This window comes from Sapajus apella, unplaced genomic scaffold, assembly GCF_009761245.1.
Source record: "Sapajus apella isolate SASKATOON/1434 unplaced genomic scaffold, GSC_monkey_1.0 scaffold3, whole genome shotgun sequence".
NCBI classification, from domain to species: Eukaryota; Metazoa; Chordata; class Mammalia; order Primates; family Cebidae; genus Sapajus; species Sapajus apella.
In genome coordinates, this window is record NW_022436943.1 from 41,031,085 (window position 1) to 41,051,215 (window position 20,131).

A 20,131-nucleotide genomic window follows, 5' to 3' on the forward strand; every position below is an offset into this window, starting at 1 on the left:
CCACACTGCTCCCTTCAGCTCGTTCTCAGTCTCCTAAATTGTTAGCACCCTGATATCAAGAACTTCTGCTTCAAGACACTCATCACAATAGTGTTCCGTTTGTCTCCATGACAAACACCGAGCGGGGCTTTTGCCTGATTTGTTCAGTACTCTATCTTCATTCCTAGCACCCAGCACATAGTAGGTGCTCAACCAATATTTGTCTAATGGTAATTGCTCACTGAATACCTGCGAATTAACATGTTTTAAATCTCCACCATTGTTCCTATTCCTTATGTAGTAACCATTTCCTGGAAAGTCCGTATAATGGAGCATTCAGATACTTCTAAAAAATTTCGATGTTTGTGTCTATCACCAATTTTACGTTCTTGACTCCCCCCAACTTTAGAGATAAACAGTAAGAGGTGAGAGACATTTTATTTTGATTTTTCTTGCATTTATCATGTCACTCAATCCTTCAACAAGTATTTGATATTTGTGCCAATCACTAGGTGTTGAGGATACAGTAAGTGAATAAAATCGTGTTTTCATGGAGTTTGCAGTGTGTGTGTGTGTGTGTGTGTGTGTGTGTGTGTGTGTGTGCGCGCGCGCGCGCGCGCGTGCAGTTAGGGTGAAATAAAGTCTGAAAATAAACAAATCGAAAGTTATATACAATATCAGACAGTGATAAGTGCCAGTCAGAAAGTGTGTGTGTTGTTAATTTTTTTGCTGAGAGAGTTCGGGAAAACTCAGAGAATAAAACATCTGAGCAGGGACCAAGAGCAACCGGGGAGCCCGTATCACCTCACAGAGAAGCGTACAAGCTTAGGAATCTTGCTTTCTAAATTCGAACCGCAGGCGTCCAGTTATACCTGTACGCGACTGAACAAATACTTTAACCTTTCTCTTAGCTGTAATACTACATACCTCAGGCTTGTTAAGAAAAAATGCTCCGCAAGGAACTAAACAGAAGATTCTAACGCTGGGCCAAGACTAGGAAAGGAACTCTGGAAACCGCGTTTCCCACAAACATCTCCCCTCTGGCTGGAGCGCAGTTGGTGATTGGCTACTCAACCCGTCCGTCCTTTCCTGACCAGGAGCCCAGTCCAATCCCGCCCAGCTCCGCTCGGAGACAGTTAGCCGAGTGGGCGGTGTCCGTGACGTTTTCTGACGTGTTACGTCACGGTGGGCGGAAGTCGCGGCCGCTGTTTTGAAATAGGGCCGCGTGGGTCTCTCAAGCTGGTTCCAACGCTAAGGCCCTGCAGCAGCCCAGTTCCGGGCAGACCCCTGACGCCTGCCCTCTGGGCTCGCCCGGCGTGAGGCTGCAGGCGCGCCATGTCCACCCCTCCGTTGGCCGCGTCAGGGATGGCGCCCGGGCCCTTCGCCGGGCCCCAGGCTCAGCAGGCCGCCCGGGAGGTGAACACGGCGTCGCTGTGCCGCATCGGGCAGGAGACAGTGCAGGACATCGTGTACCGCACCATGGAGATCTTTCAGCTCCTGAGGAATATGCAGGTAGGAAGGGAAGGCAGGCGCGCGGGGCCAGCGGGATGCTGCTGGAAGGGAAAAGGGCGCTGATTTCCTCGTTACGTGGGGCCCGTGGACGTCCACTGGACTGCCCTGAGCAGACCTAAGGTGTAGGGTCGCCCCCGTTCACACTCAAGAGTGTCCCCAAAAGTCGGAGCAGTAGAGGTGGTGTTTTCCAGACCAGATTTCTGGAGAATTGAAGCCAAATTTTTTAGATTTCGATCAAGCTCTTTAGTTACCATGTAAACTCTTGCACCTGTCATGGCAGAGATGGGTCGCACTCCACTTCCCTCTTTAGGTTGCTTTAAATGTTTTTGTTGTTGTTTTTCTAGCATTTCTTCTGGGGAGGTCCAAGGAATTGAAGAATTTACATTCTTTTTAAAAAAACAGTCCTTCCTGTTTTTGGCATAGTTAATATACAAGTAAACTTCACTCACCTAAAGTTTTGACAAATATGTGTACTCTACTGTGTATACTTGTGAAATTATCACCACAATCAAGATAGTGAACATACACATCACCCCAGAAAGTTTCCTCATACACCTATGACAACTTTGCTTCCCATCTTCCATCGCGAAGCAAACATTGATCTGCTTTCTGTAATAATAAATTTGCATTTGCTAGAGTTTTACATAAATGGAGTCTACAGTATGTGGGCTTTCTTAGTCTGGGAACCTTAACTAAGCATGCATCAATAATTCCTTTTTATTGCTGAGTAATGTTCCATTGTATCAGTATATCACCATTTGCGTACCTTTGCCGTTGATGAATATTTGGGTTGTTTCCACTTTTTGGCTGTTATAAATAATGCTGCTGACATTATTTTGCTGACAAATTTTTGTGTGAACATGTCTCTCATTTCTCTTGGTCAAAGAGATATTCAGGAGTGGAATTGCTGGATCATGGAGTAGATGTCTGTTTAGTACTTTAAGAAACTTTTCCAAAGTGGCCTGAGCCATTTTGCGTTCCGATTATTGCTAATGGGAATGTAAACATTGCTGTTTGAGGGTTCTAGTTTCTCCTCATCCTCATCAACACCTGTTATGTCTTGATGCTTTCCAAATAATTCTCCCGGTCTGTCTTGTCTTTTTATTCTCTTCATATTATCTTTTGACGAACGAACACTTTTAATTTTGATGGAATCCAGCTTACTGATTTGTTCTTTAATAAATTTTGCTTTTGGTGTCATACCTAAGGAATCTTTGACTAACCCAAGGTGACAAAGGATTTCTGTTTACTTCTAGAAGTTTTGTAGTATCAGGTTTTGTATTTAGGTCAACAACCTATATTAAGTTTTGTGAGTGTTTAAGAGAGAGAGAGAGAGAGAGAGAGAGAGAGAGAGAGAGAGAGAGTGTGTGTGTGTGTGTGTGTGTGTGTGTAGTGGCAGGTACAGATCCAGGTTCATTGTTTTGCATTTGGATATCCAGCTGTTCCAGCACCATTTTGCTAAACCGTTTTTAATGATTGCTTATGTTACCCACTACATGTGGTAGATATTATTCTGGTTTTGCAGATGAAGATTCTGTACTTCAGAGAAGTAAAGTGACTTCCCCAAACCTAGTCAGTGGTAGGGTAGATTGAAACCAAGTTTTCAAAATCTTATAGCCCTTATTTCTATGGATGTCCTAAAAAGTGTTTAATTCCTTTTTTTTTTAAGTGGTTGAGTTTTTCTTTTCCTCCTGATTATAATTCAGTTTTGTGGAAATTTTCAAGACTATGTGAAATATAATACAAAGGTGATCCAGGAGAAATTATGACATTCTTTGGCAATAATTTTAAAAATGAATAGAGTCATCTAGAGTGAATAAGGTGTGGATTAAATGATGTCTCAGAAATTAGTATATTTTTAACATTTTTTGTCCTGATATATGCTAAGCACTGAATAATGTCACATACCAAGTACTTTCCTTGGTCAGGTACACTGTTATAGGAGCAGTTTTAAGAAGCATTTTTATCCCTGTTTGGCAGTGAAGGAAACTGAGGCTTAAAGAGAGAAAAAAATAAATAACCCAACATCACACAGGATAAATAGCTCTTCTTACTAACCTCTTTTTAATACTAACTTGCTGTCAATCTGTATTATTAAAAGATACAATACAGGTCCATGTTCTATGCAGAAAGAACTAAACTTTTTTTTTTTTAAAAAAAAAAAACAGTATTTTATCAATAACTAGATTACATGTGGACCTACATTCCAAGCCAACTTTTAAGGGACTAAAATTATAAATGTGCGCTTTTCATTTTGTGAAATCTGTGGTCTGACTCATCTAAGACCCTTTGGGGCCTATCATAATTGGCTTAAAAGGTAACCATGGGTTCCTTCGTTTCCAAAAAACTAGAAGAGGTGATAGAAACAGACTGTTCTTAACTATGTATAACCTAGTTATTTATTAATATATTTTAAGTATTCACATTTTAAAATAATTCTCTGTATTGTTGATCTATGAGAGTAAAGTGCTGTGAATACAAATTGCTAAGATTGTTTCTAAGCATTTGTTTTAAAGAAGTATACACTAGATGTCAGTTAGCCACTTGAGAGTCTGATGAAAACTGTGAACTCTCTTAGAAAAATAAACGTATACATGCATTTTGAAAATGTCAAGGGTTAAAGGAATATTTAGGGACACTCCCCAAGAATCCCTGAATCTCAGATTAAGGGTCCTTGTGAAAGATTCCATTGCTTTGGTTCTGTTTATTATTCTTTAAATCGTTTTTTTTTTTTTTTCTTTAAATACATAGTACATTCAGAATTCAGGAATAAAAAAGGACAGTGCAGTGAACATTTTTCCTCCTATTCCTATCTGTTATACTAGGTACATAACCCCTCTCCACAGGCAGTGATTATTAGTGATTATTATTACTTTTGTGTATCCTTCCAGATATTCTCTACATATTCAGCAAATGTTTATGTATATTGTTTCATTTCCCCCTTTTTGCACAGATAATAGTATATTATACACACCATTTTGTATCTTGCTTTTTTCAGTTGATATATTTTGGAATTTATTCATACTGCCTTTTCCTTTTTACAGTGTATAGTTTACACTGCATGGAAATACTGTAATTTTTTAAACCAGTTCTCTAGTGAGGGCATTTAGCTGTTTTTCATCTCTCCCTGTTAAGCTGCAGCAAAAAACCACCTACACAAATGTGTACTGTACCTGTAGGATAAGTTTTTAAAAAATAGCTATGTGCTTTTGTAATTAGATACATTTTGATGAATTGTCCTCCACAGAGATTATACTAGTTTATGCTAAGGCCTAAGGCCAGCACAGTGCGTTATATCTTTTCGGATCCTTGATCACTTGATAGGGTGAAAATTCTACTTTACATTTCTCCTAGTTTGAGTTTGAACATCCCTTAAAATATTTATGAATCATTTGTATATTTTTTCCTGCGAAATACTTATTCATATTATTTACCCATTTTTCTGTCTTTTTTCTCATCTTTTCACCTACCATACATAATTGTAGGATTTAGCTATTTACATATTAGAGAAACTTGCTTTGTGTGATATAACTTGTGCTTATTCTTTTTCCCAGTCTTTTACCTGTTGGCTCTGCTGGTGGCTGCTTTGCCATGCTTTTTTTTTTTTTTTAAGTAGTTGAATTTATTAGTCTTTTAGGACTTCTAGGATTTATGCCTAGTTAAGAAGGTCTTTCCCACTCAAATCAGGAAGAATTGTATAATTTAAAAATTTTCAGTCTTTACATTTAAAACTGTGATCCTTATGGAATTTATCCTATAAAGTGTGAGCTCTGGGCCTAGCCTTAACTTTTTCAAAAGGTTCACTGAATAATTCATTTGCTTATTCCAGTGATTTGGGGTAGTTTTTATATAAGTGAATTTGTTTCTGGATATTCTATTCCACGTAGCTGCCTATCTTCTATGTATTAATGCAAAACATTCTTATAATTTGTCAAGCTTTATAATGTGTTTACACTTATTTTTCAGAATTTCCCTGGCTATTCTTGCTTATTTTTCCACATATATTTTAGAATCAGCATGTTCTAAGAAAGAACTGTTAGCATTTTTATTAGGTTCATTCAGCCTAGAAAGACTTGACATCGTTATGATGTTGACTCGTACTAACCAAGAACAGGAGTATTCTTTCTCTGTTTTTCTATAAAGTATTTTAAGTTTTTATCTTGAGATTTTAAAAGTTTTTTTAATAGGTGTTTTATCTTTTCTGCTGCTATTGTAAATGGGGTCTTAATTTGTTTCCCATGTTTTTGTTGGTTTCACAGATGAAAGCAGAGCTATTGCTTTCTCTTTGGACTTACCTCTTTATTGAATTCTTTTTAGTAGCACTTTATCATATTATTTGTAAATAGATTATGATGCTTTCTTTTTAATGTTTCAACATTTTTTTCTCTCATTTTCTTCTCTAATTGCATTGGCTAATGCTTCCAGAACAGTGTTCACTTGCAGAATTAGTGGTCTTAGTACACATCCTTTTCTGTTTCTGACCTTAGTGAGGACGCTTCTAATGATTCCACATTAATCATTGTGCTGACTTTTTAACTGAAATAAATGTATGTTATCACATTGAGGACTTTTTATTGACTTTTATATTGATTTTTTAAATAAATGTTGAATTTAATTTAATGCCTTCTTAGTATTTGTGGATCTGATCATATATTTATGGGTTTTGACCCATACTCATGAGTGAGATGGTTATTGATGAGCTTTTCAGCTGAACAGCTGCACCACAGTATATACCAAGGGATCTTGGGCATTTTTACCTTGTATACTCTATAGTATGGGATCCGTCTCTCTCATGTTTACTGCCCTATCCCAGCTTCTAGAACAGTGCTGACACATGAAAGGTGTGTGGTATTTTTTTAAATGATTTAGTAAGTTAAATTAGTAAGTTTGGATATTAGATTTAAAATCTGATATCTTTCTAAGTCAGCAAATTTGGGAAGCGTGATTCTTTGCATTTCAAAAGGATTTTTGTTTTCTTTATGACAGTATTTATCAAGAGTTCTTTTACATAATACACTCTTCATAATAAATTTTAAGTATAGATTTATGGGTAAAATAATTCATACTGTACTTTAAAGCCTTCTGTGTGTGTGCACTATGCTAAACATGATGATATAAACCTAAGCTTCAGTATTTACTAAGTAGAAAATATGACAAAAGTATTAAACCTCATAAATGCAATAGTAGAGGTACAGAGTGCTGTTCTAGGCAAGATATAATCATCATGCTCTTTTTTGTCACCTAAACAAGAAAGTAAGGATCCACTTAAACTTTTTCTGAATTTCTAGTTAGTGTCTGGAATTTCATAAATTGAGAGTTCAGGAGGAGAAATCTTACATTGTACTGAGAATGAACCCTTAATGCCTTTCTCCTTTAAAATGTTTTGACTAGTTCAGCCTTTGGTATTTTATCACATTTCTTTGAGGCATTGTCGAGTGTTTTAATGCTTGAAAATTTCTGAAAGTCCTATCTCACTTCAAACAATTTCAGGCACTCCATCTCCTTAACTCATAAACCATAACATTACAGAAAATTTAGAAATGTGAGAAAAGAAGAAATTTAGTTATTCAAGCCGATTTATCTTACACATCTTTTATCAACTACGTATAGGCCTTTCCGGTCTTTTTTCATGTTTGTAATTTTAATCATATGTCCTGTTTTCCATTCTCTCCAAACATTGTATTATGCTTTTGTTTGTTTGCTTTTTGGCATTTCTACCTCATGCTTTTAAAAAAGAAAAATAAAAATGCAAACTGAGGCTTAGAAAGATTGGACTGATCGTCTGGCTATTACATAGTAGTTAGTGCTTTGGTTTTCAAATTACCTGATTTAAATTCCCAAATAGGTATACATGTGAATTCCTACAAATAAAAACACCTACATGCTAGAAAACGAGGTACTTTATAAATATTATTGATTCAAGTATTATGGTGATGCCACAGATTAAATTGTAGGAGTAAAATATTGTATACCTATACAGAGAAAGAAAAGTTTTGTTCACGAGTTTCAGCAATGCACAAGTACATATTTAGTTATACATTCTAAATAAATAGTAGTCGATTTTTGTTTACCAGTCATTTTATCATTGTTTCAATATATACTTTTGGCTCTTTTGATAAAATTCCTGAATAGAGTGAAGGTATTTTGAGAAGATTTTTGTGCAGTATATTCTTCATTTTTTTCCATTAAAATATTAGAAGTTTCACTTTTTTTTTAAACTGTACTTTGTTTTTAACTTTTTTGGTTGAGGTCAGCAGCGTGCTGCATTTATATAGTAGTAATATTAAAATTATACATTCTTTTTAAAGTTACACTTCAAATATTAAAGAGGAAAAAGTATTTCAAGTCAAAGGGTTTATCACAGGGCTTTTCTAGGTCTGTTTTACAGCAGTGAAACAGTATGCCAAGTTGTTAATAAATAGGCATGTATTACTCTTAAATTCTTAAAATTGAACTTGATCAGTTGGGGGGACAGCTGACGTCTATGCATTGCCTAAAAATTGTTTCTGTTTGTTGGCTTTACTTATAGAAAATCTTTTATTTTTTTTTTCCATTACTCTATATTTTTATTCTTTGTTTTGCCTGATAAGCTGCCAAATGGTGTCACTTACCACACTGGAACATATCAAGACCGGTTAACGAAGCTACAGGATAATCTTCGCCAACTTTCAGTTCTCTTCAGGAAGCTGAGATTGGTATATGACAAGTGCAATGAAAACTGTGGAGGGATGGATCCTATTCCAGTAGAGGTAATTTTTCATGATAAAGGGAGGATGAATATAAGGTGTGAACTAGTGTCAAGACAGTTGTTATTCTTTTTCCTTTCTCTTATTTTAGCAATATTTCCAGGTTTTGAATTTTATTGGTTTTACTTTTTGACCAGAGAAGATGAAAATGTGATATATATGCATAAAAATGCTACTATATTTTTACATTAACAATTTCTTATAGACTTTGACAGACTTATAGTGATTTTTGTTGTTGTTAGGAAGAAATGGTTTTCTCTGGCAATTTTTATTGCTGTCAGTGTCTCCTTTGAATTAAGTCAGTGATATTTTTAGTAGGAATTTTAATAGTATTGTATACTTTCAGGTGGTTTTCATGAAGTACTTTACAGATAAAATATTTTTATTGTTATTAATTTAGATCTATATTTAGCCCAGTGGAATCACTATATTTTAAAAATATATTCTCTAAACTTAATCTTGGGTCATATTTGTTTAGTTAGGTATATATTTCTATAAGTGACCCTTTCCTGTTGACAAATTATCTCTCTGCCACCAAAGGAAGCTGGTAAGAGATGACCAGAGAAAAATTAAACTGCAAAAATGCCTAAAAAGAAGGGGTTAGAGATATGGGAGAATGATGAGGAATGTGGCCTACATTGTCAAATGCTGCAGAGAAGTCAAGGAAAATAGGAATGAAAACTGTCCAGTACTTTTTGCTAGATGAAAATTGTTGGTATATTTGAGTAGAGCTTCAGTGAAATGGGTAGCAGCACGAAGTCTGATTGCAGTTGTGTGAAGATTAAACAGGAAATAAGAAGCTGGAGCCGGCAAGTGGATATCAGTCTTTCAAGAAGCTTTGATAAAAATAAGAGAGGAAAGCAGTAGGTGGAAGGAGAGATGGAATCGAAGGCTTGTGGGAGGAAGGGAGGCTTCCCCTCAAATAGAAGAGACAGGAACATGTTTGGATAATGAAGGAAGAAAGCTGTAGGGAGAGGTTGGGAGAAAGGTGTATAAATAAGGAAGACAGGAAAGCAGAGTCATCAGGGCATGGGAATGGTGACCAATCCTCTTCAGGAGGAAGGACAGCTCTGCATTAGGAGAGAGGAAACAAAGAAAAGGAAAATGCAGCTGGGCGTGGTCTCACGCCTGTAATCCCAGCACTTTGGGAGGCCGAGGAGGGTGGATCACGAGGTCAGGAGTTCCAGACCAGCCTGGTCAACATGGTGAAACTAAAAATACAGAAATTAGCTGGGTTTGGTGGCACATGTTTGTAATCCCAGCTACTCGGTAGGCTAGGGCAGGAGAATTGGTTGAACTCAGGAGGCAGATGTTGTGGTGAGCCAAGATCGCACCACAGGCTGGACAAGTGCAAAACTCCATCACGAAAAAAAAAAGGAAGAAAAGGAGAATGTAGACATAGGCTAGTTGATATAGTTCCCAAGTTTTATCAGGTGAATGCTAGTTTTACCAATCATTTACCTTTGACCTATACCTGCATTGGTAATACACGATGGTAGAGGCTAGGTGATTCCTGAAGTCTATCACACCTATGAGGGGCTTCATCAAGTAAATTCCATCACTAACCATGCATACTTAATTATGATTCTGCTAGAAGTTTCATTGCTATATAAATTTGTTTCTCCTACAAAGAAAAACTTCTTACAACCAGAAAAAATTAAGACATCTAGAAGTTTTAGATTGCAAGTTAATGACATTTATATAACACAGATCCGTGAAGTTCTTTTCTTTTTATTACAGATGAAGGAAAGCCTGTTTTATTGAACTCAATAAACTACAAATTTCTTAAGGGCAGGGATCACGTCTTGTTTGGCATTACTTTTGTAGTGTCTCATGATTAAATATTTGCTGATTGAATGAGTAGGGTATTTTTTAATTTTTCCTATTATTTTTTGTTACTGCTCCCACCTTCCTGCTGGAAGTATTGTTTAACTATACATGACAACCAATGTTATAAAGGCTATTTTGCTAAAGAAACCTGAAACGGTAACGTATAGAATGCATTGAAATGGTAAACTACTAAAGCTCTTCAGGCCATCCCCTGAATTGAAATGTATTTTTATACAAATAAAAGTATAAAAATTATCCTTAATCTGATATATTCTCTATACCAGCAATTAGAAAACTTGAATTATATTTTTGACTTTTAATTTTTGTTGATTACTCCCAGCAACTTATTCCATATGTGGAAGAAGATGGCTCAAAGAATGATGATCGGGCTGGCCCACCTCGATTTGCTAGTGAGGAGAGGCGAGAAATTGCTGAAGTAAATAAGGTGAGTGGTTAGTTTATACATTTTATGTTTTAGAGTTATTGATAAAAATTGCTAGGGAGTCTGATGTAACTCCAAAACATAATTTGAATTTTCAAATTACATCAAGTTGTTTCTGTGGCAAACTTAACCTATTTAGAATACAGCCAAGAACTGAAAGGTAAGCAGAAATGCTGTCTGAATAGTCAGAAGAGAAATTGCAAAATTCATTCGATAAAGCTCTTAGGAGAGCTCTTTAGACACTTAGTCACAATCCATTTACTTTTTTCTTTTCTGGGCAGAATTCTAGCTTTCTAGCTGGTAGCATATTTGGAACAGCAAATGATAAAAATTTACAAATATGAAATGTGAATGTCTCAACACCTGAATAAGAAATTTAGAGAATTATCCCAGCATCATTCTACTCCAGTCCCACATAAAGCTTCTAACTGGAACGTATTTATCACTCAGTACTTTCAAAAGTTTGGAAGATAATGTTCAGAGAGTTCTCATGAAACAGAGAAATAGGGAAAGGTGTCAGTTCATTCTGTGGTGGAAATGTGGCCCCAGCTTAGCAAAACCTACCAGAAATGGCACAGTGAATAAAACTATCAGCTTCACTCTTTCACTGACAAATCTAGATTGCCCCTTCCTGAAATTCTTAATTCTAATTAATATAACTCATCAGTGTGTTAATAATTCATTACAGCCAAAGAAGTTCTTCTGAGGTATATGAAGATTTTATAGTTCAATTTGTATGTATAATATATGATGTTAGTAGACTGCCTTGGAAAAAGATTTTCTCACATGTTTAAAAGACATCTGATAGAATTCAGTACTATTGCTGATTCAATGGACACTTAAAACTATTAGCAAGAAAGTGTTTTGTTTTGGTTTTTAACTTTTTCTTTTAGATAAATAGCCAACATTTTTCATAAGGTAAAATATAGAAGTATTCCTATTAAAAACAGGCATGAAATAAGATGCTTTACACGACTACGTTTAATGGTATTTTAGAAGTTATAGTCAGCACAAAAAGACAGTGAACAAATAACAGTTGGGAAATAGAAGTTATTAAGTACAAGCTCGTTAGAATGATCAAAGAAATTCAATTGATGAACAACTAGTCTATAATAGTTCCATAAAAGGTTCTAAGACAAGATTGATACCATGTTCTTATAATGGTGTAAACAAACCTATTAGCTTATAGGATTCTATTCACTCTTATAACAATTAGTGTTAAGTAGATAGGAATTATGTCAATTATATGTGTAAATAAACTTATTAAGATACATAAACGAAGCTTTGAATGATTAAAAGATTATATAAAGTTATTGAATGAGCAATAAATATTATAAAAATACCATCTTGATTACTTCACAGTTTTAATACAGTAACAATCCAAATCCTAGTAAGATTTTTCTTGAAAGGGTGCAAAAATAATACGATTTTAGTGCAATACCAATCAAACAAATCCAAATAAAATCCATATGGGATTATTTTTCTTGAAAATATACAAAAATATCAAAGAAAATGTTGATAAATATGAGTAATAAAGCAGAATTTTTAGCTTCAAAAATTAAATAAGCATTTTATAAAAATGGTAATTAAGTGTGTAATACTGGCATAAAAATAGATTTGTAAAATAATCTAGCCAGAAAAACAGGCTTCTTATTGTACATGAGAATTTAATATGACAGAAGAGGGCTTGTGTGGAAAATTAGTCTTTAGAAATAGAAACTTTGGGGGCGAAATTAAGCTAGCTTTTACATTACACCATATATCAAAATGAGTTTCAGAGTTGAAAATAAGACCTGCAAAACAAAATATTGAATAATTATTTTAAGTATTTTAAAACTCAGGAGAAAGGAAAAAGATGGATAGATTTTATAAAATAATATTTTGTAACTTCTTAAAAAGGTGAAATACAGATTTAGAAGACTATTTCCAAAAAATCTGATTGTAATAAATGACAATCATAATAAAGAACTCACAGTAGGAAATTGGTAGAGGATGAGGAGGGATTGGGAACTTTTAGATACTGAAAAGTAACTGGTATTTGGTAGTCTAGATATATGAGACATTCACTTATTAAGATGTGTTATATGTTTCTGTTGATAAAATATGTATTGCCTCAATAAATGTGTTCTGCTTATTTTTCTCTGAGAAGGGTTTTTTATAAAGAACAATGAAATATGTATATAAATAAAACACCATGGTAATAATAACTTTAGTTTCAGAGTACCACATGTGTAACTAATATAGTTTGTTCTGTATTATAGAGGATTTTACAGTATTTTGTAAAAAATAAAGCTGTATAAATTCAGAAAGATACTTTTTCTAAATTTACATTTCACTTCAATTTTCATTAAGTTCCTCTTTTTTCCCAATTTAATAACTTAGAAATAATGTGTCTTTGATGTTTAAAAGTTCTCTTTCATAATCAAAATATGGTAATTCTTTGGCAGCATGAAACCACAAAAAGTCTTATTAGCTACTCACATAGAGTTTTGTGGATTTTAGGTAAAGGATATAATTGATACAAGGATAGGCAGGCCCAGCCAGCATTCCAACCAGACCTACAAGACGATAGAACCCTTGGGAGAGTAGGATGAGAACCATAAAACTGTGTGATGATTTTGACTCTGTGAAAAATTGGAAAGTAGTACTGAGATGCTGTCATAGATGCATAAAAACTAACAAATTTTAGAAAATTAAAGAAGAATTATAAAAGGACTTATTTCTTCACATGAGGATTTAGCTCTCTGTCACCTCTCTCTCCAGGACCCACCTACGTAATTGTTTCCCTCAAACTTTTCAGTGCAGCTATATCATAATTGTGGTTGAGTAAATAATCCATGCTATATAATTATGGCTGTATAAGTATTGTTTATTGCTAAACCATAAACAGTACAAGGGTTACATTTCCTTGGTTGAATAATTTTTTGTTTTTCTAGAGTTAATTCTTACCTCTTTAATTTCTAAAATTTTAGTTAGTTTTTTCATGCATCTATGATAGCATCTCAATACTATTTTCCAATTTTCCACAGATTCAGAATTATCAGACAGCTTCATGGTTCTCATCCCACCCTCTCAAGTTTTCTATGGTCTTATAGGTCTGTATGGAATGCTGGCTGAGCCTGCTTTTTAGCTCTGGGGCTTTCTTCACCTTTTCTGTTGGTTTCACATTTCTTCAATTCATGTCTTCCTGTTTCTTGGTTTTTTTCCTTGTTGGTAATGTGCATACATCAGTGGCTTCTTTAGAAAGAGTGCAGACACTTAAATTTTGAGCCCTCTCATATCTGTCCAGTTGATAGTTTGGCTGGTTATAAAATTATATGTTGTAATTTATGTTTTCTCAGAAATTTGAAGGCATTCCATAATCTAGTATAGGGTTTGGCAGACTTTTCCTTAAAGGAAAGGTTTGCTTTTTTTTTCAGTTCATAACAGTTAGTAGATGAAAGTTTTAAATTTCACAGGATCTTAGTAACACTAAAACATTGAAAGTACTTCTTACATATTATGGCAAGGAGTATAAAAGTGTGTAGTTTTTAATAATGGCCATTATTAAATCTTTTTTTTATACTAAGAAGAGTTATTTAAATAAAAAAGAAGTTTTGAAATGATCGCCAAGAATTTTTGTTTGCTTGTCTTGTTTTTTCCATTCTTTTAGGTTTTGGGAGAAGTTTTTTGATTTGGCTTTTGTTATTTTTTCTTCAAACATGAAAATATTTAAATATTGGTGTGCCTGCTCTCTGCCAGACATTGTCTTCAGTACCATAATTTCTTCCATGAACCAGCTTGATGTGTTGTGTGCTATCATACTCATTTCACAAGAGTGGACAAGTTTCTTCTTGGAGACTATAAGACTCTCCAGTGGAAACAAAGCAGCACCTGTTTCATGTATCCATTTCATGTTTTGATGAATATTTACAGAAACAAAGGTATTGTGCCATACTTTTAATACATTGGCATTTGGTTGTATTAAATAACTAAGTTGCTTTATGGATCTGTGCAATCTGTAATAAAATTATACTATTTGCATTCAATTTAAAATATTCAGAACTTTATTGCAATACATACTGTCTTTTTATTCTAAATAAGCTACATAAAATAAGTAGAGTTACATACCCCTCAGTTGACCCTCACTTAGTCATTTTCAGAATATTATCATATCACTGCATACTTGAAATTGTGCAGAAGAACATATTGATGGTGTGTTTACTGTTTAGTCCTTATGGTCTGTCTGGTTTCTAACAATGCAAATATCACCAGTAACTATCCTGGTGCCATGAAACTTTGGGGCACATGATTTGCAGTCAGTATTTGATATAAATCATTATAAGACAAAACGGCTGGTTTTAATAGTCAAATTTGTGGTTTATTTAAATGCTTTTTATTTTCTCTTCATATATCCTGGAATCCTTAAGCCCGATACCCAAGTAAAGGGTGGATACTTGTTAGAGACTATATGCTTTAGGTGCAGGGGTGTTCAATCTTTTGGCTTCCCTGGGCCACATTGGAAAAAGAAGAATTGTCTTGGGCCACACATAAACTATACTAACACTAATGATAGCTGATAAGCCAAAAAAAAAAATTGCAAAAAAAGCATCTTAGAATGTTTTAAGAAAGTTGAATTTGTATTGGGCCGCACTCAAAGCCAACCTGGGCTACATGCGGCTGCCTGCAGGCCACGGTTGGACAACCTTGCTTTAGGGACATCAGAATGAGTTTTATTTTGCTTAAGGCTGTTTCCTTGATGGTAAAATGAAATTGAAAAAGATAGTAGTTAGTATTTACAAGGTTGACATAGTTGAGTCCATGCATTTAGAAAGTAAAGCAATTTTTGTCAAGTGTCACAGCTTTTGTGTGAATATTAAATTACATGGTATAAGTTAGCATAAACTTTAAGTATCTATTCTACTTACGCATTCACCTGTTAATGTAAAAAATTGGGCACAGCTGATGGATTTTGAAAATAGCAGCTGTCAACCTCTGCTAAAATCAATCAGTGGCAAGACTGTATATATTAAATCCTATATCGTGTCATGAAAATTTATTTACAGTTTAGCCTCTAATAAGCATAAGTGTCAGCTTTGCTGTTGATCATTTTCTGACATGTTTTGACTTTGGATATTTTATTTGTATGCTAATTTTTTTAATTTAAAACTTTGTGGCATCTTTGACAAATGCTATCCCAAGAACCTTATAATATATTAATTATTTAAAATTTTTCTCATCCCTAGAGTTGAATATTATCTTGAAAATACCCTACACATTTTAGTTCTTTTCAAGAAAACAATTACGAGGCTTAAAAAGAGTACCAGAATGTATTATTTCCAAATGAGAATTCTTGAAAGTAGTCTTATTGGTAGGTTATGTGTTTATTTCAATGGTGGAACCATTGTGAGAGCCATCTGCAAGCCCTGAGTTAATATTGATTGTAACGTCTGTTTATAACCACCCAGATGACCAATTGTCATCTTATGTATGGGTATGCAGAAAGTACAACTGGCAGAGACCTTACATTTTGTAATCCAATGACATAAACGAGAAAACCCGAGAAGAAGGAATTTTTCTAAGATCAAATACCAAGTTAGAGGCAAAGTTGGAACCGAGACTGAGATTGCCATCCTTCCAATATAGCACTTTTCTATTCCTCTGTTTTCCTGCTACTCTTGATTGCTGGCAGAAGTGTCGGTTTCTTAGTCTGTATGATGAAAAAGAGTTTATAGGCTTGGTTATTCTTCATCTTTCTCAGTAATTTGAATCAATTTTGTTAGATAATATTTGCAACCACTTAAATAACAGAATATCACATACTCATATGACAGAATATAGAGATGAGTCATCTGAAAACTTGTACAGGGAAACGGAGTAACTAAAAGTACCAAGAGTTTCTGTTTCCCGAAGACTTAAAGTGAGCTTTAGAGTCAAGCCGTGTGTACTGTATAAGTCATGTTTTTCTCTGACTGCATTGTGCTGGTTCTCTTTTCAAATTTGAATTAAATTTAGTTAGTTATAAAAGATTTTTAAAGTGTCTGTAAATTGATTTTCTATTTTCCAATAAGAGTTTCTTGGTCTTTCCTTTTAGCTACCTACTTCTTGTTACTTCCCTAACTCTAAACAGAAGCAATACAAGCAACTTACTTCATTTCAGTTTGCTTCTTTATAAAACCAAAATTAAGGTTTTTAGGCTTCTTTTTAGTGAACATACACTAAATTATCTGGAGGTAGTTTAATATAGTATCTTATTCATCAAGGATCTAGAACCAGAAATACCATTTGACCCAGCCATCCCATTACTGGGTATATACCCAAAGGATTATAAATCATTCTACTGTAAAGACACATGCCCACGCATGTTTATTGCAGCCCTGTTCACAATAGCAAAGACTTGGAACCAACCCAAATGCCCATCAGTGATAGACTGGATAAAGAAAATGTGGCACATATACACCATGGAATACTATGCAGCCATAAAAAAATGATGAGATCATGTCCTTTGCAGGGACATAGATGAAGCTGGAAACCATCATTCTCAGCAAACTAACACAGAACAGAAAACCAAATACTGCATGTTCTCACTCTTAACTGGGAGTTGAACAATGAGAACACATGGACACAGGGAGGGGAACATCACACACCGGGGCATGTCGGAGGGTGGGGAACTAGGAGAAGGATAGCATTAGGACAAATACCTAGTGTAAATGACGGGTTGATGGGTGCAGCAAACCACCATGGCATGTATATACCTATGTAACAAACCTGCATGTTCTGCGCATGTATCCCAGAACTTAAAAATATATAGTATCTTTAAATTATCTAATTAAATATATTGTCTCCAAATGTAATGTTTCCAAGGGGTTATCGAATAATAATAATGATTATTATTATAATAATGATTATTATTATTATAACTAGTAATCACTCTGACCAGAAGTTCTCTATTTTTATCTTGTTTTATTTAAGCAGACATTTACCACATAGAATTTGCAGAAAGAATGCTTAAAAAGAAGTTCACAAATCTTAGTCTGGTAGAATCCAAGTGTAAAGATACAGAGACACATGCCATGTGCATTTCAGGCATTCAGCAAATCTTAGTAGAGGAGATTGCATCAGGTGCTGTGTCATTTTGTCTTCAGTTTTGAGAATTAGAAGGAGACTGCAATTCATGCTACAGGCAAACAGTGATTTCTGCCACACTTTTGAAAGACCGATTGCATGAGGCATTGTATTTTTATTATATTTTATTTTCTGTATCAACAGTTTACATTCTGTGCCTATGAGTAACATTTGTTGAATGTTTACTTATGTGTCAGGTACAATTCTAATACTCGACTTGCATCCGATCATTTAATCCTTATAACTCTTATGAGTTAGGTTCAATTATTATGTCCATTTCCCTGATGTGGAAACGAAAGTACAGGAGGTTAAATAATTAGGTCAGTGTCATAAGTTTCATAGTGAAGTATCTGGCCTAGTGTGGTGGCTTATGCCTGTAATTACTTGCGATGCTGAGACGCACAGATCACTTGAAGTTGGGAGACCAGCCTGGCCAACGTGGCAACACCCCTTCTCTACTAAAAACAACAACAAAGAAATAGCTGGATGTGGTGGCGGGTGCCTTTAATTCCAGCTACTTGGAAGGCTGAGGCAGGAGAATTGCTTGAACCCGGGAGGCTGAGGTTGCAGTGAGCTGAGATTGTACCACTGCACTCCAGCTTGGGAAAAAAAAAATCATTGTGAAGAATCTGAACGTCCAAAGATCTGGCTCTAGAATATGGGCTCTTGACCGTTAGGTTATGCTGCCCCTTAGAAAACCCATATGCTTAGGTTTTATAACAAATAAATGTTTAGCTGATTTATTTATTTATGGTAGAAGTGGAAGAGTAAGCAGGGTCTGGGGCAGGGCTGGAATCATAGACGTCTGCAGGCTGGATTAGAATTCAGGATCCCTGTCAGTGAGTATTTAAGGCCAGAAAAGGGTTGAGACCACCTGCCTTATAGGGATATTTAGCTTAATTTCTGTCTGGATCATTATAGTCCTAACTTAATGACATTTTAATCGTCTAACTTCATGGTCTATATTTCCTGAAACATTTTTGATAAATTCTTTTGTTTCTACAGAAACTCAAACAGAAGAATCAACAGCTGAAGCAAATTATGGATCAATTACGAAATCTCATCTGGGATATAAATGCCATGTTGGCAATGAGGAACTAAGCTGATATTTAAATTTCCTGCTTTACACATGTTGCACCGTTGTTTTTTCCCTCAAGTATTTTTTCCCTGTGAAGATTATTTATCTGCTTTTATTTTAGTCACTAAAACTAAAGTTCCTATTTTTACATTGTGATTTTTACATTAAAATATTCATTAACTGTTTTTTTTTAATGCTATTGAGTTTATGAAAGATTATTGTAATAAACTTTGATGGGGTTTGTATTTTGGTTCATCTTCATGAATTGAGTAATTGTTTTTTAAAAGGCAAAATAAAGTTTTTAAAATAAATTTTTAAATTTGATCAATGGATTTACTCAGATCAGTTATCCTTCTAGAAGAAAATTAAATATTTAAATATTTCTGCAGATAAAAGTATCAAGTACAGTCAATCTATGTAAACAAATTAATTAAAATTAAAGATATGTTACCATTTCAGCTAAAGTTTTTGTTTTTTTTTTTTTTATTTTTTTTTTTGAGACAGAGTTTCACTCTTGTTACCCAGGCTGGAGTGCAATGGCGTGATCTTGGCTCACCACAACCTCCATCTCCTGGGTTCAGGCAATTCTCCTGCCTCAGCCTCCTGAGTAGCTGGGATTACAGGCACGTGCCACCATGCCCAGCTAATTTTTTGTAGTTTTAGTAGAGACAGGGTTTCACCATGTTGACCAGGATGGTCTCGATCTCTTGACCTCGTGATCCACCCGCCTCGGCCTCCCAAAGTGCTGGGATTACAGGCTTGAGCCACCGTGCCCGGCTCAGCTAAAGTTTTTAAATTCAATTTTATTGCCAAGCCAATTAAAATGTATATTTCTATGAATAGATGAAAATTACTTTAACATGTTCTTCAAGTATTTGGTGCTAAATGATCTGTCTCTAAAGGGAGAGAAACAATCTAAGGACAGCACAAATTAAAATCACAACTGTGTGCTTATTTGCTATGTGCTTAGGCCAAGAAGCAAGCACTTACCTAATTTTTCAGGTATACCCTAAAGTAAGCATGAGTGTGTTTTGGAAACAGTACATTTGCAGGGATTTTAAATGAGATAGTTATGTATGACAGGTGATTTTTTTTTTTTTTTTTTAAATCCACAGTCAATCCTGTTTAGATCTCCCTATGGGAGCTGATCTCTCAAATTACAAATAGTTTATTCTCAAATAAGAGTTGGAGTCTTTCCAGAGAAGCCTTTTCCAGCTTGATTCAGAGGGCTCTTCCTATCTGTCCTCAGTTCTGAGTCTTAAAAATACTGCTGTTGGACTTTTCTTGTAAAAGTTTCTCTGGAAGGTAGCACAAGAAACTGGTAATAGGCTTCCTCTGGGGAGGGGAAGTGGGTGGTTGAGGATCAAAATTAAGAAGGCACTGACTTTTCATTGTATATTATTTTGTACCTTTTGAATTTTACAATGTGCAAATATTCAA

The 20,131-nt window shown here is 34.9% G+C and overlaps 1 protein-coding gene across 2 annotated transcripts; it reads left to right on the top strand.

Moving 5' to 3' along the window:
• The first annotated feature begins 1,140 nt into the window (after nucleotides 1–1,140).
• MED30 (mediator complex subunit 30) lies at nucleotides 1,141–19,006 on the top strand. 2 transcript variants are annotated; one of them, XM_032252492.1, is made up of 4 exons: nucleotides 1,141–1,491; nucleotides 8,082–8,275; nucleotides 10,408–10,512; nucleotides 18,619–19,006. In XM_032252492.1, the coding sequence occupies exons 1-3, from the start codon at nucleotides 1,315–1,317 to the stop codon at nucleotides 10,505–10,507; spliced, it is 471 nt and encodes a 156-aa protein (XP_032108383.1). In that variant the 5' UTR covers nucleotides 1,141–1,314; the 3' UTR covers nucleotides 10,508–10,512; nucleotides 18,619–19,006. The 2 variants fall into 2 exon arrangements, with proteins under 2 accessions (XP_032108383.1, XP_032108375.1); XM_032252484.1 differs by having other exon boundaries at nucleotides 1,144–1,491; nucleotides 8,082–8,240.
• Nucleotides 19,007–20,131: the final 1,125 nt, after the last annotated feature.

Excerpts from the sequence above, each read along its gene's own strand:
- MED30 (XM_032252484.1), top strand. The coding sequence starts at position 1,315 with ATGTCCACCCCTCCGTTGGCCGCGTCAGGGATGGCGCCCGGGCCCTTC. Across the intron at positions 1,492-8,081 it reads AGCTCCTGAGGAATATGCAG|CTGCCAAATGGTGTCACTTA; the intron begins GTAGGAAGGGAA and ends TTGCCTGATAAG. Across the intron at positions 10,513-18,618 it reads AAATTGCTGAAGTAAATAAG|AAACTCAAACAGAAGAATCA; the intron begins GTGAGTGGTTAG and ends TTGTTTCTACAG.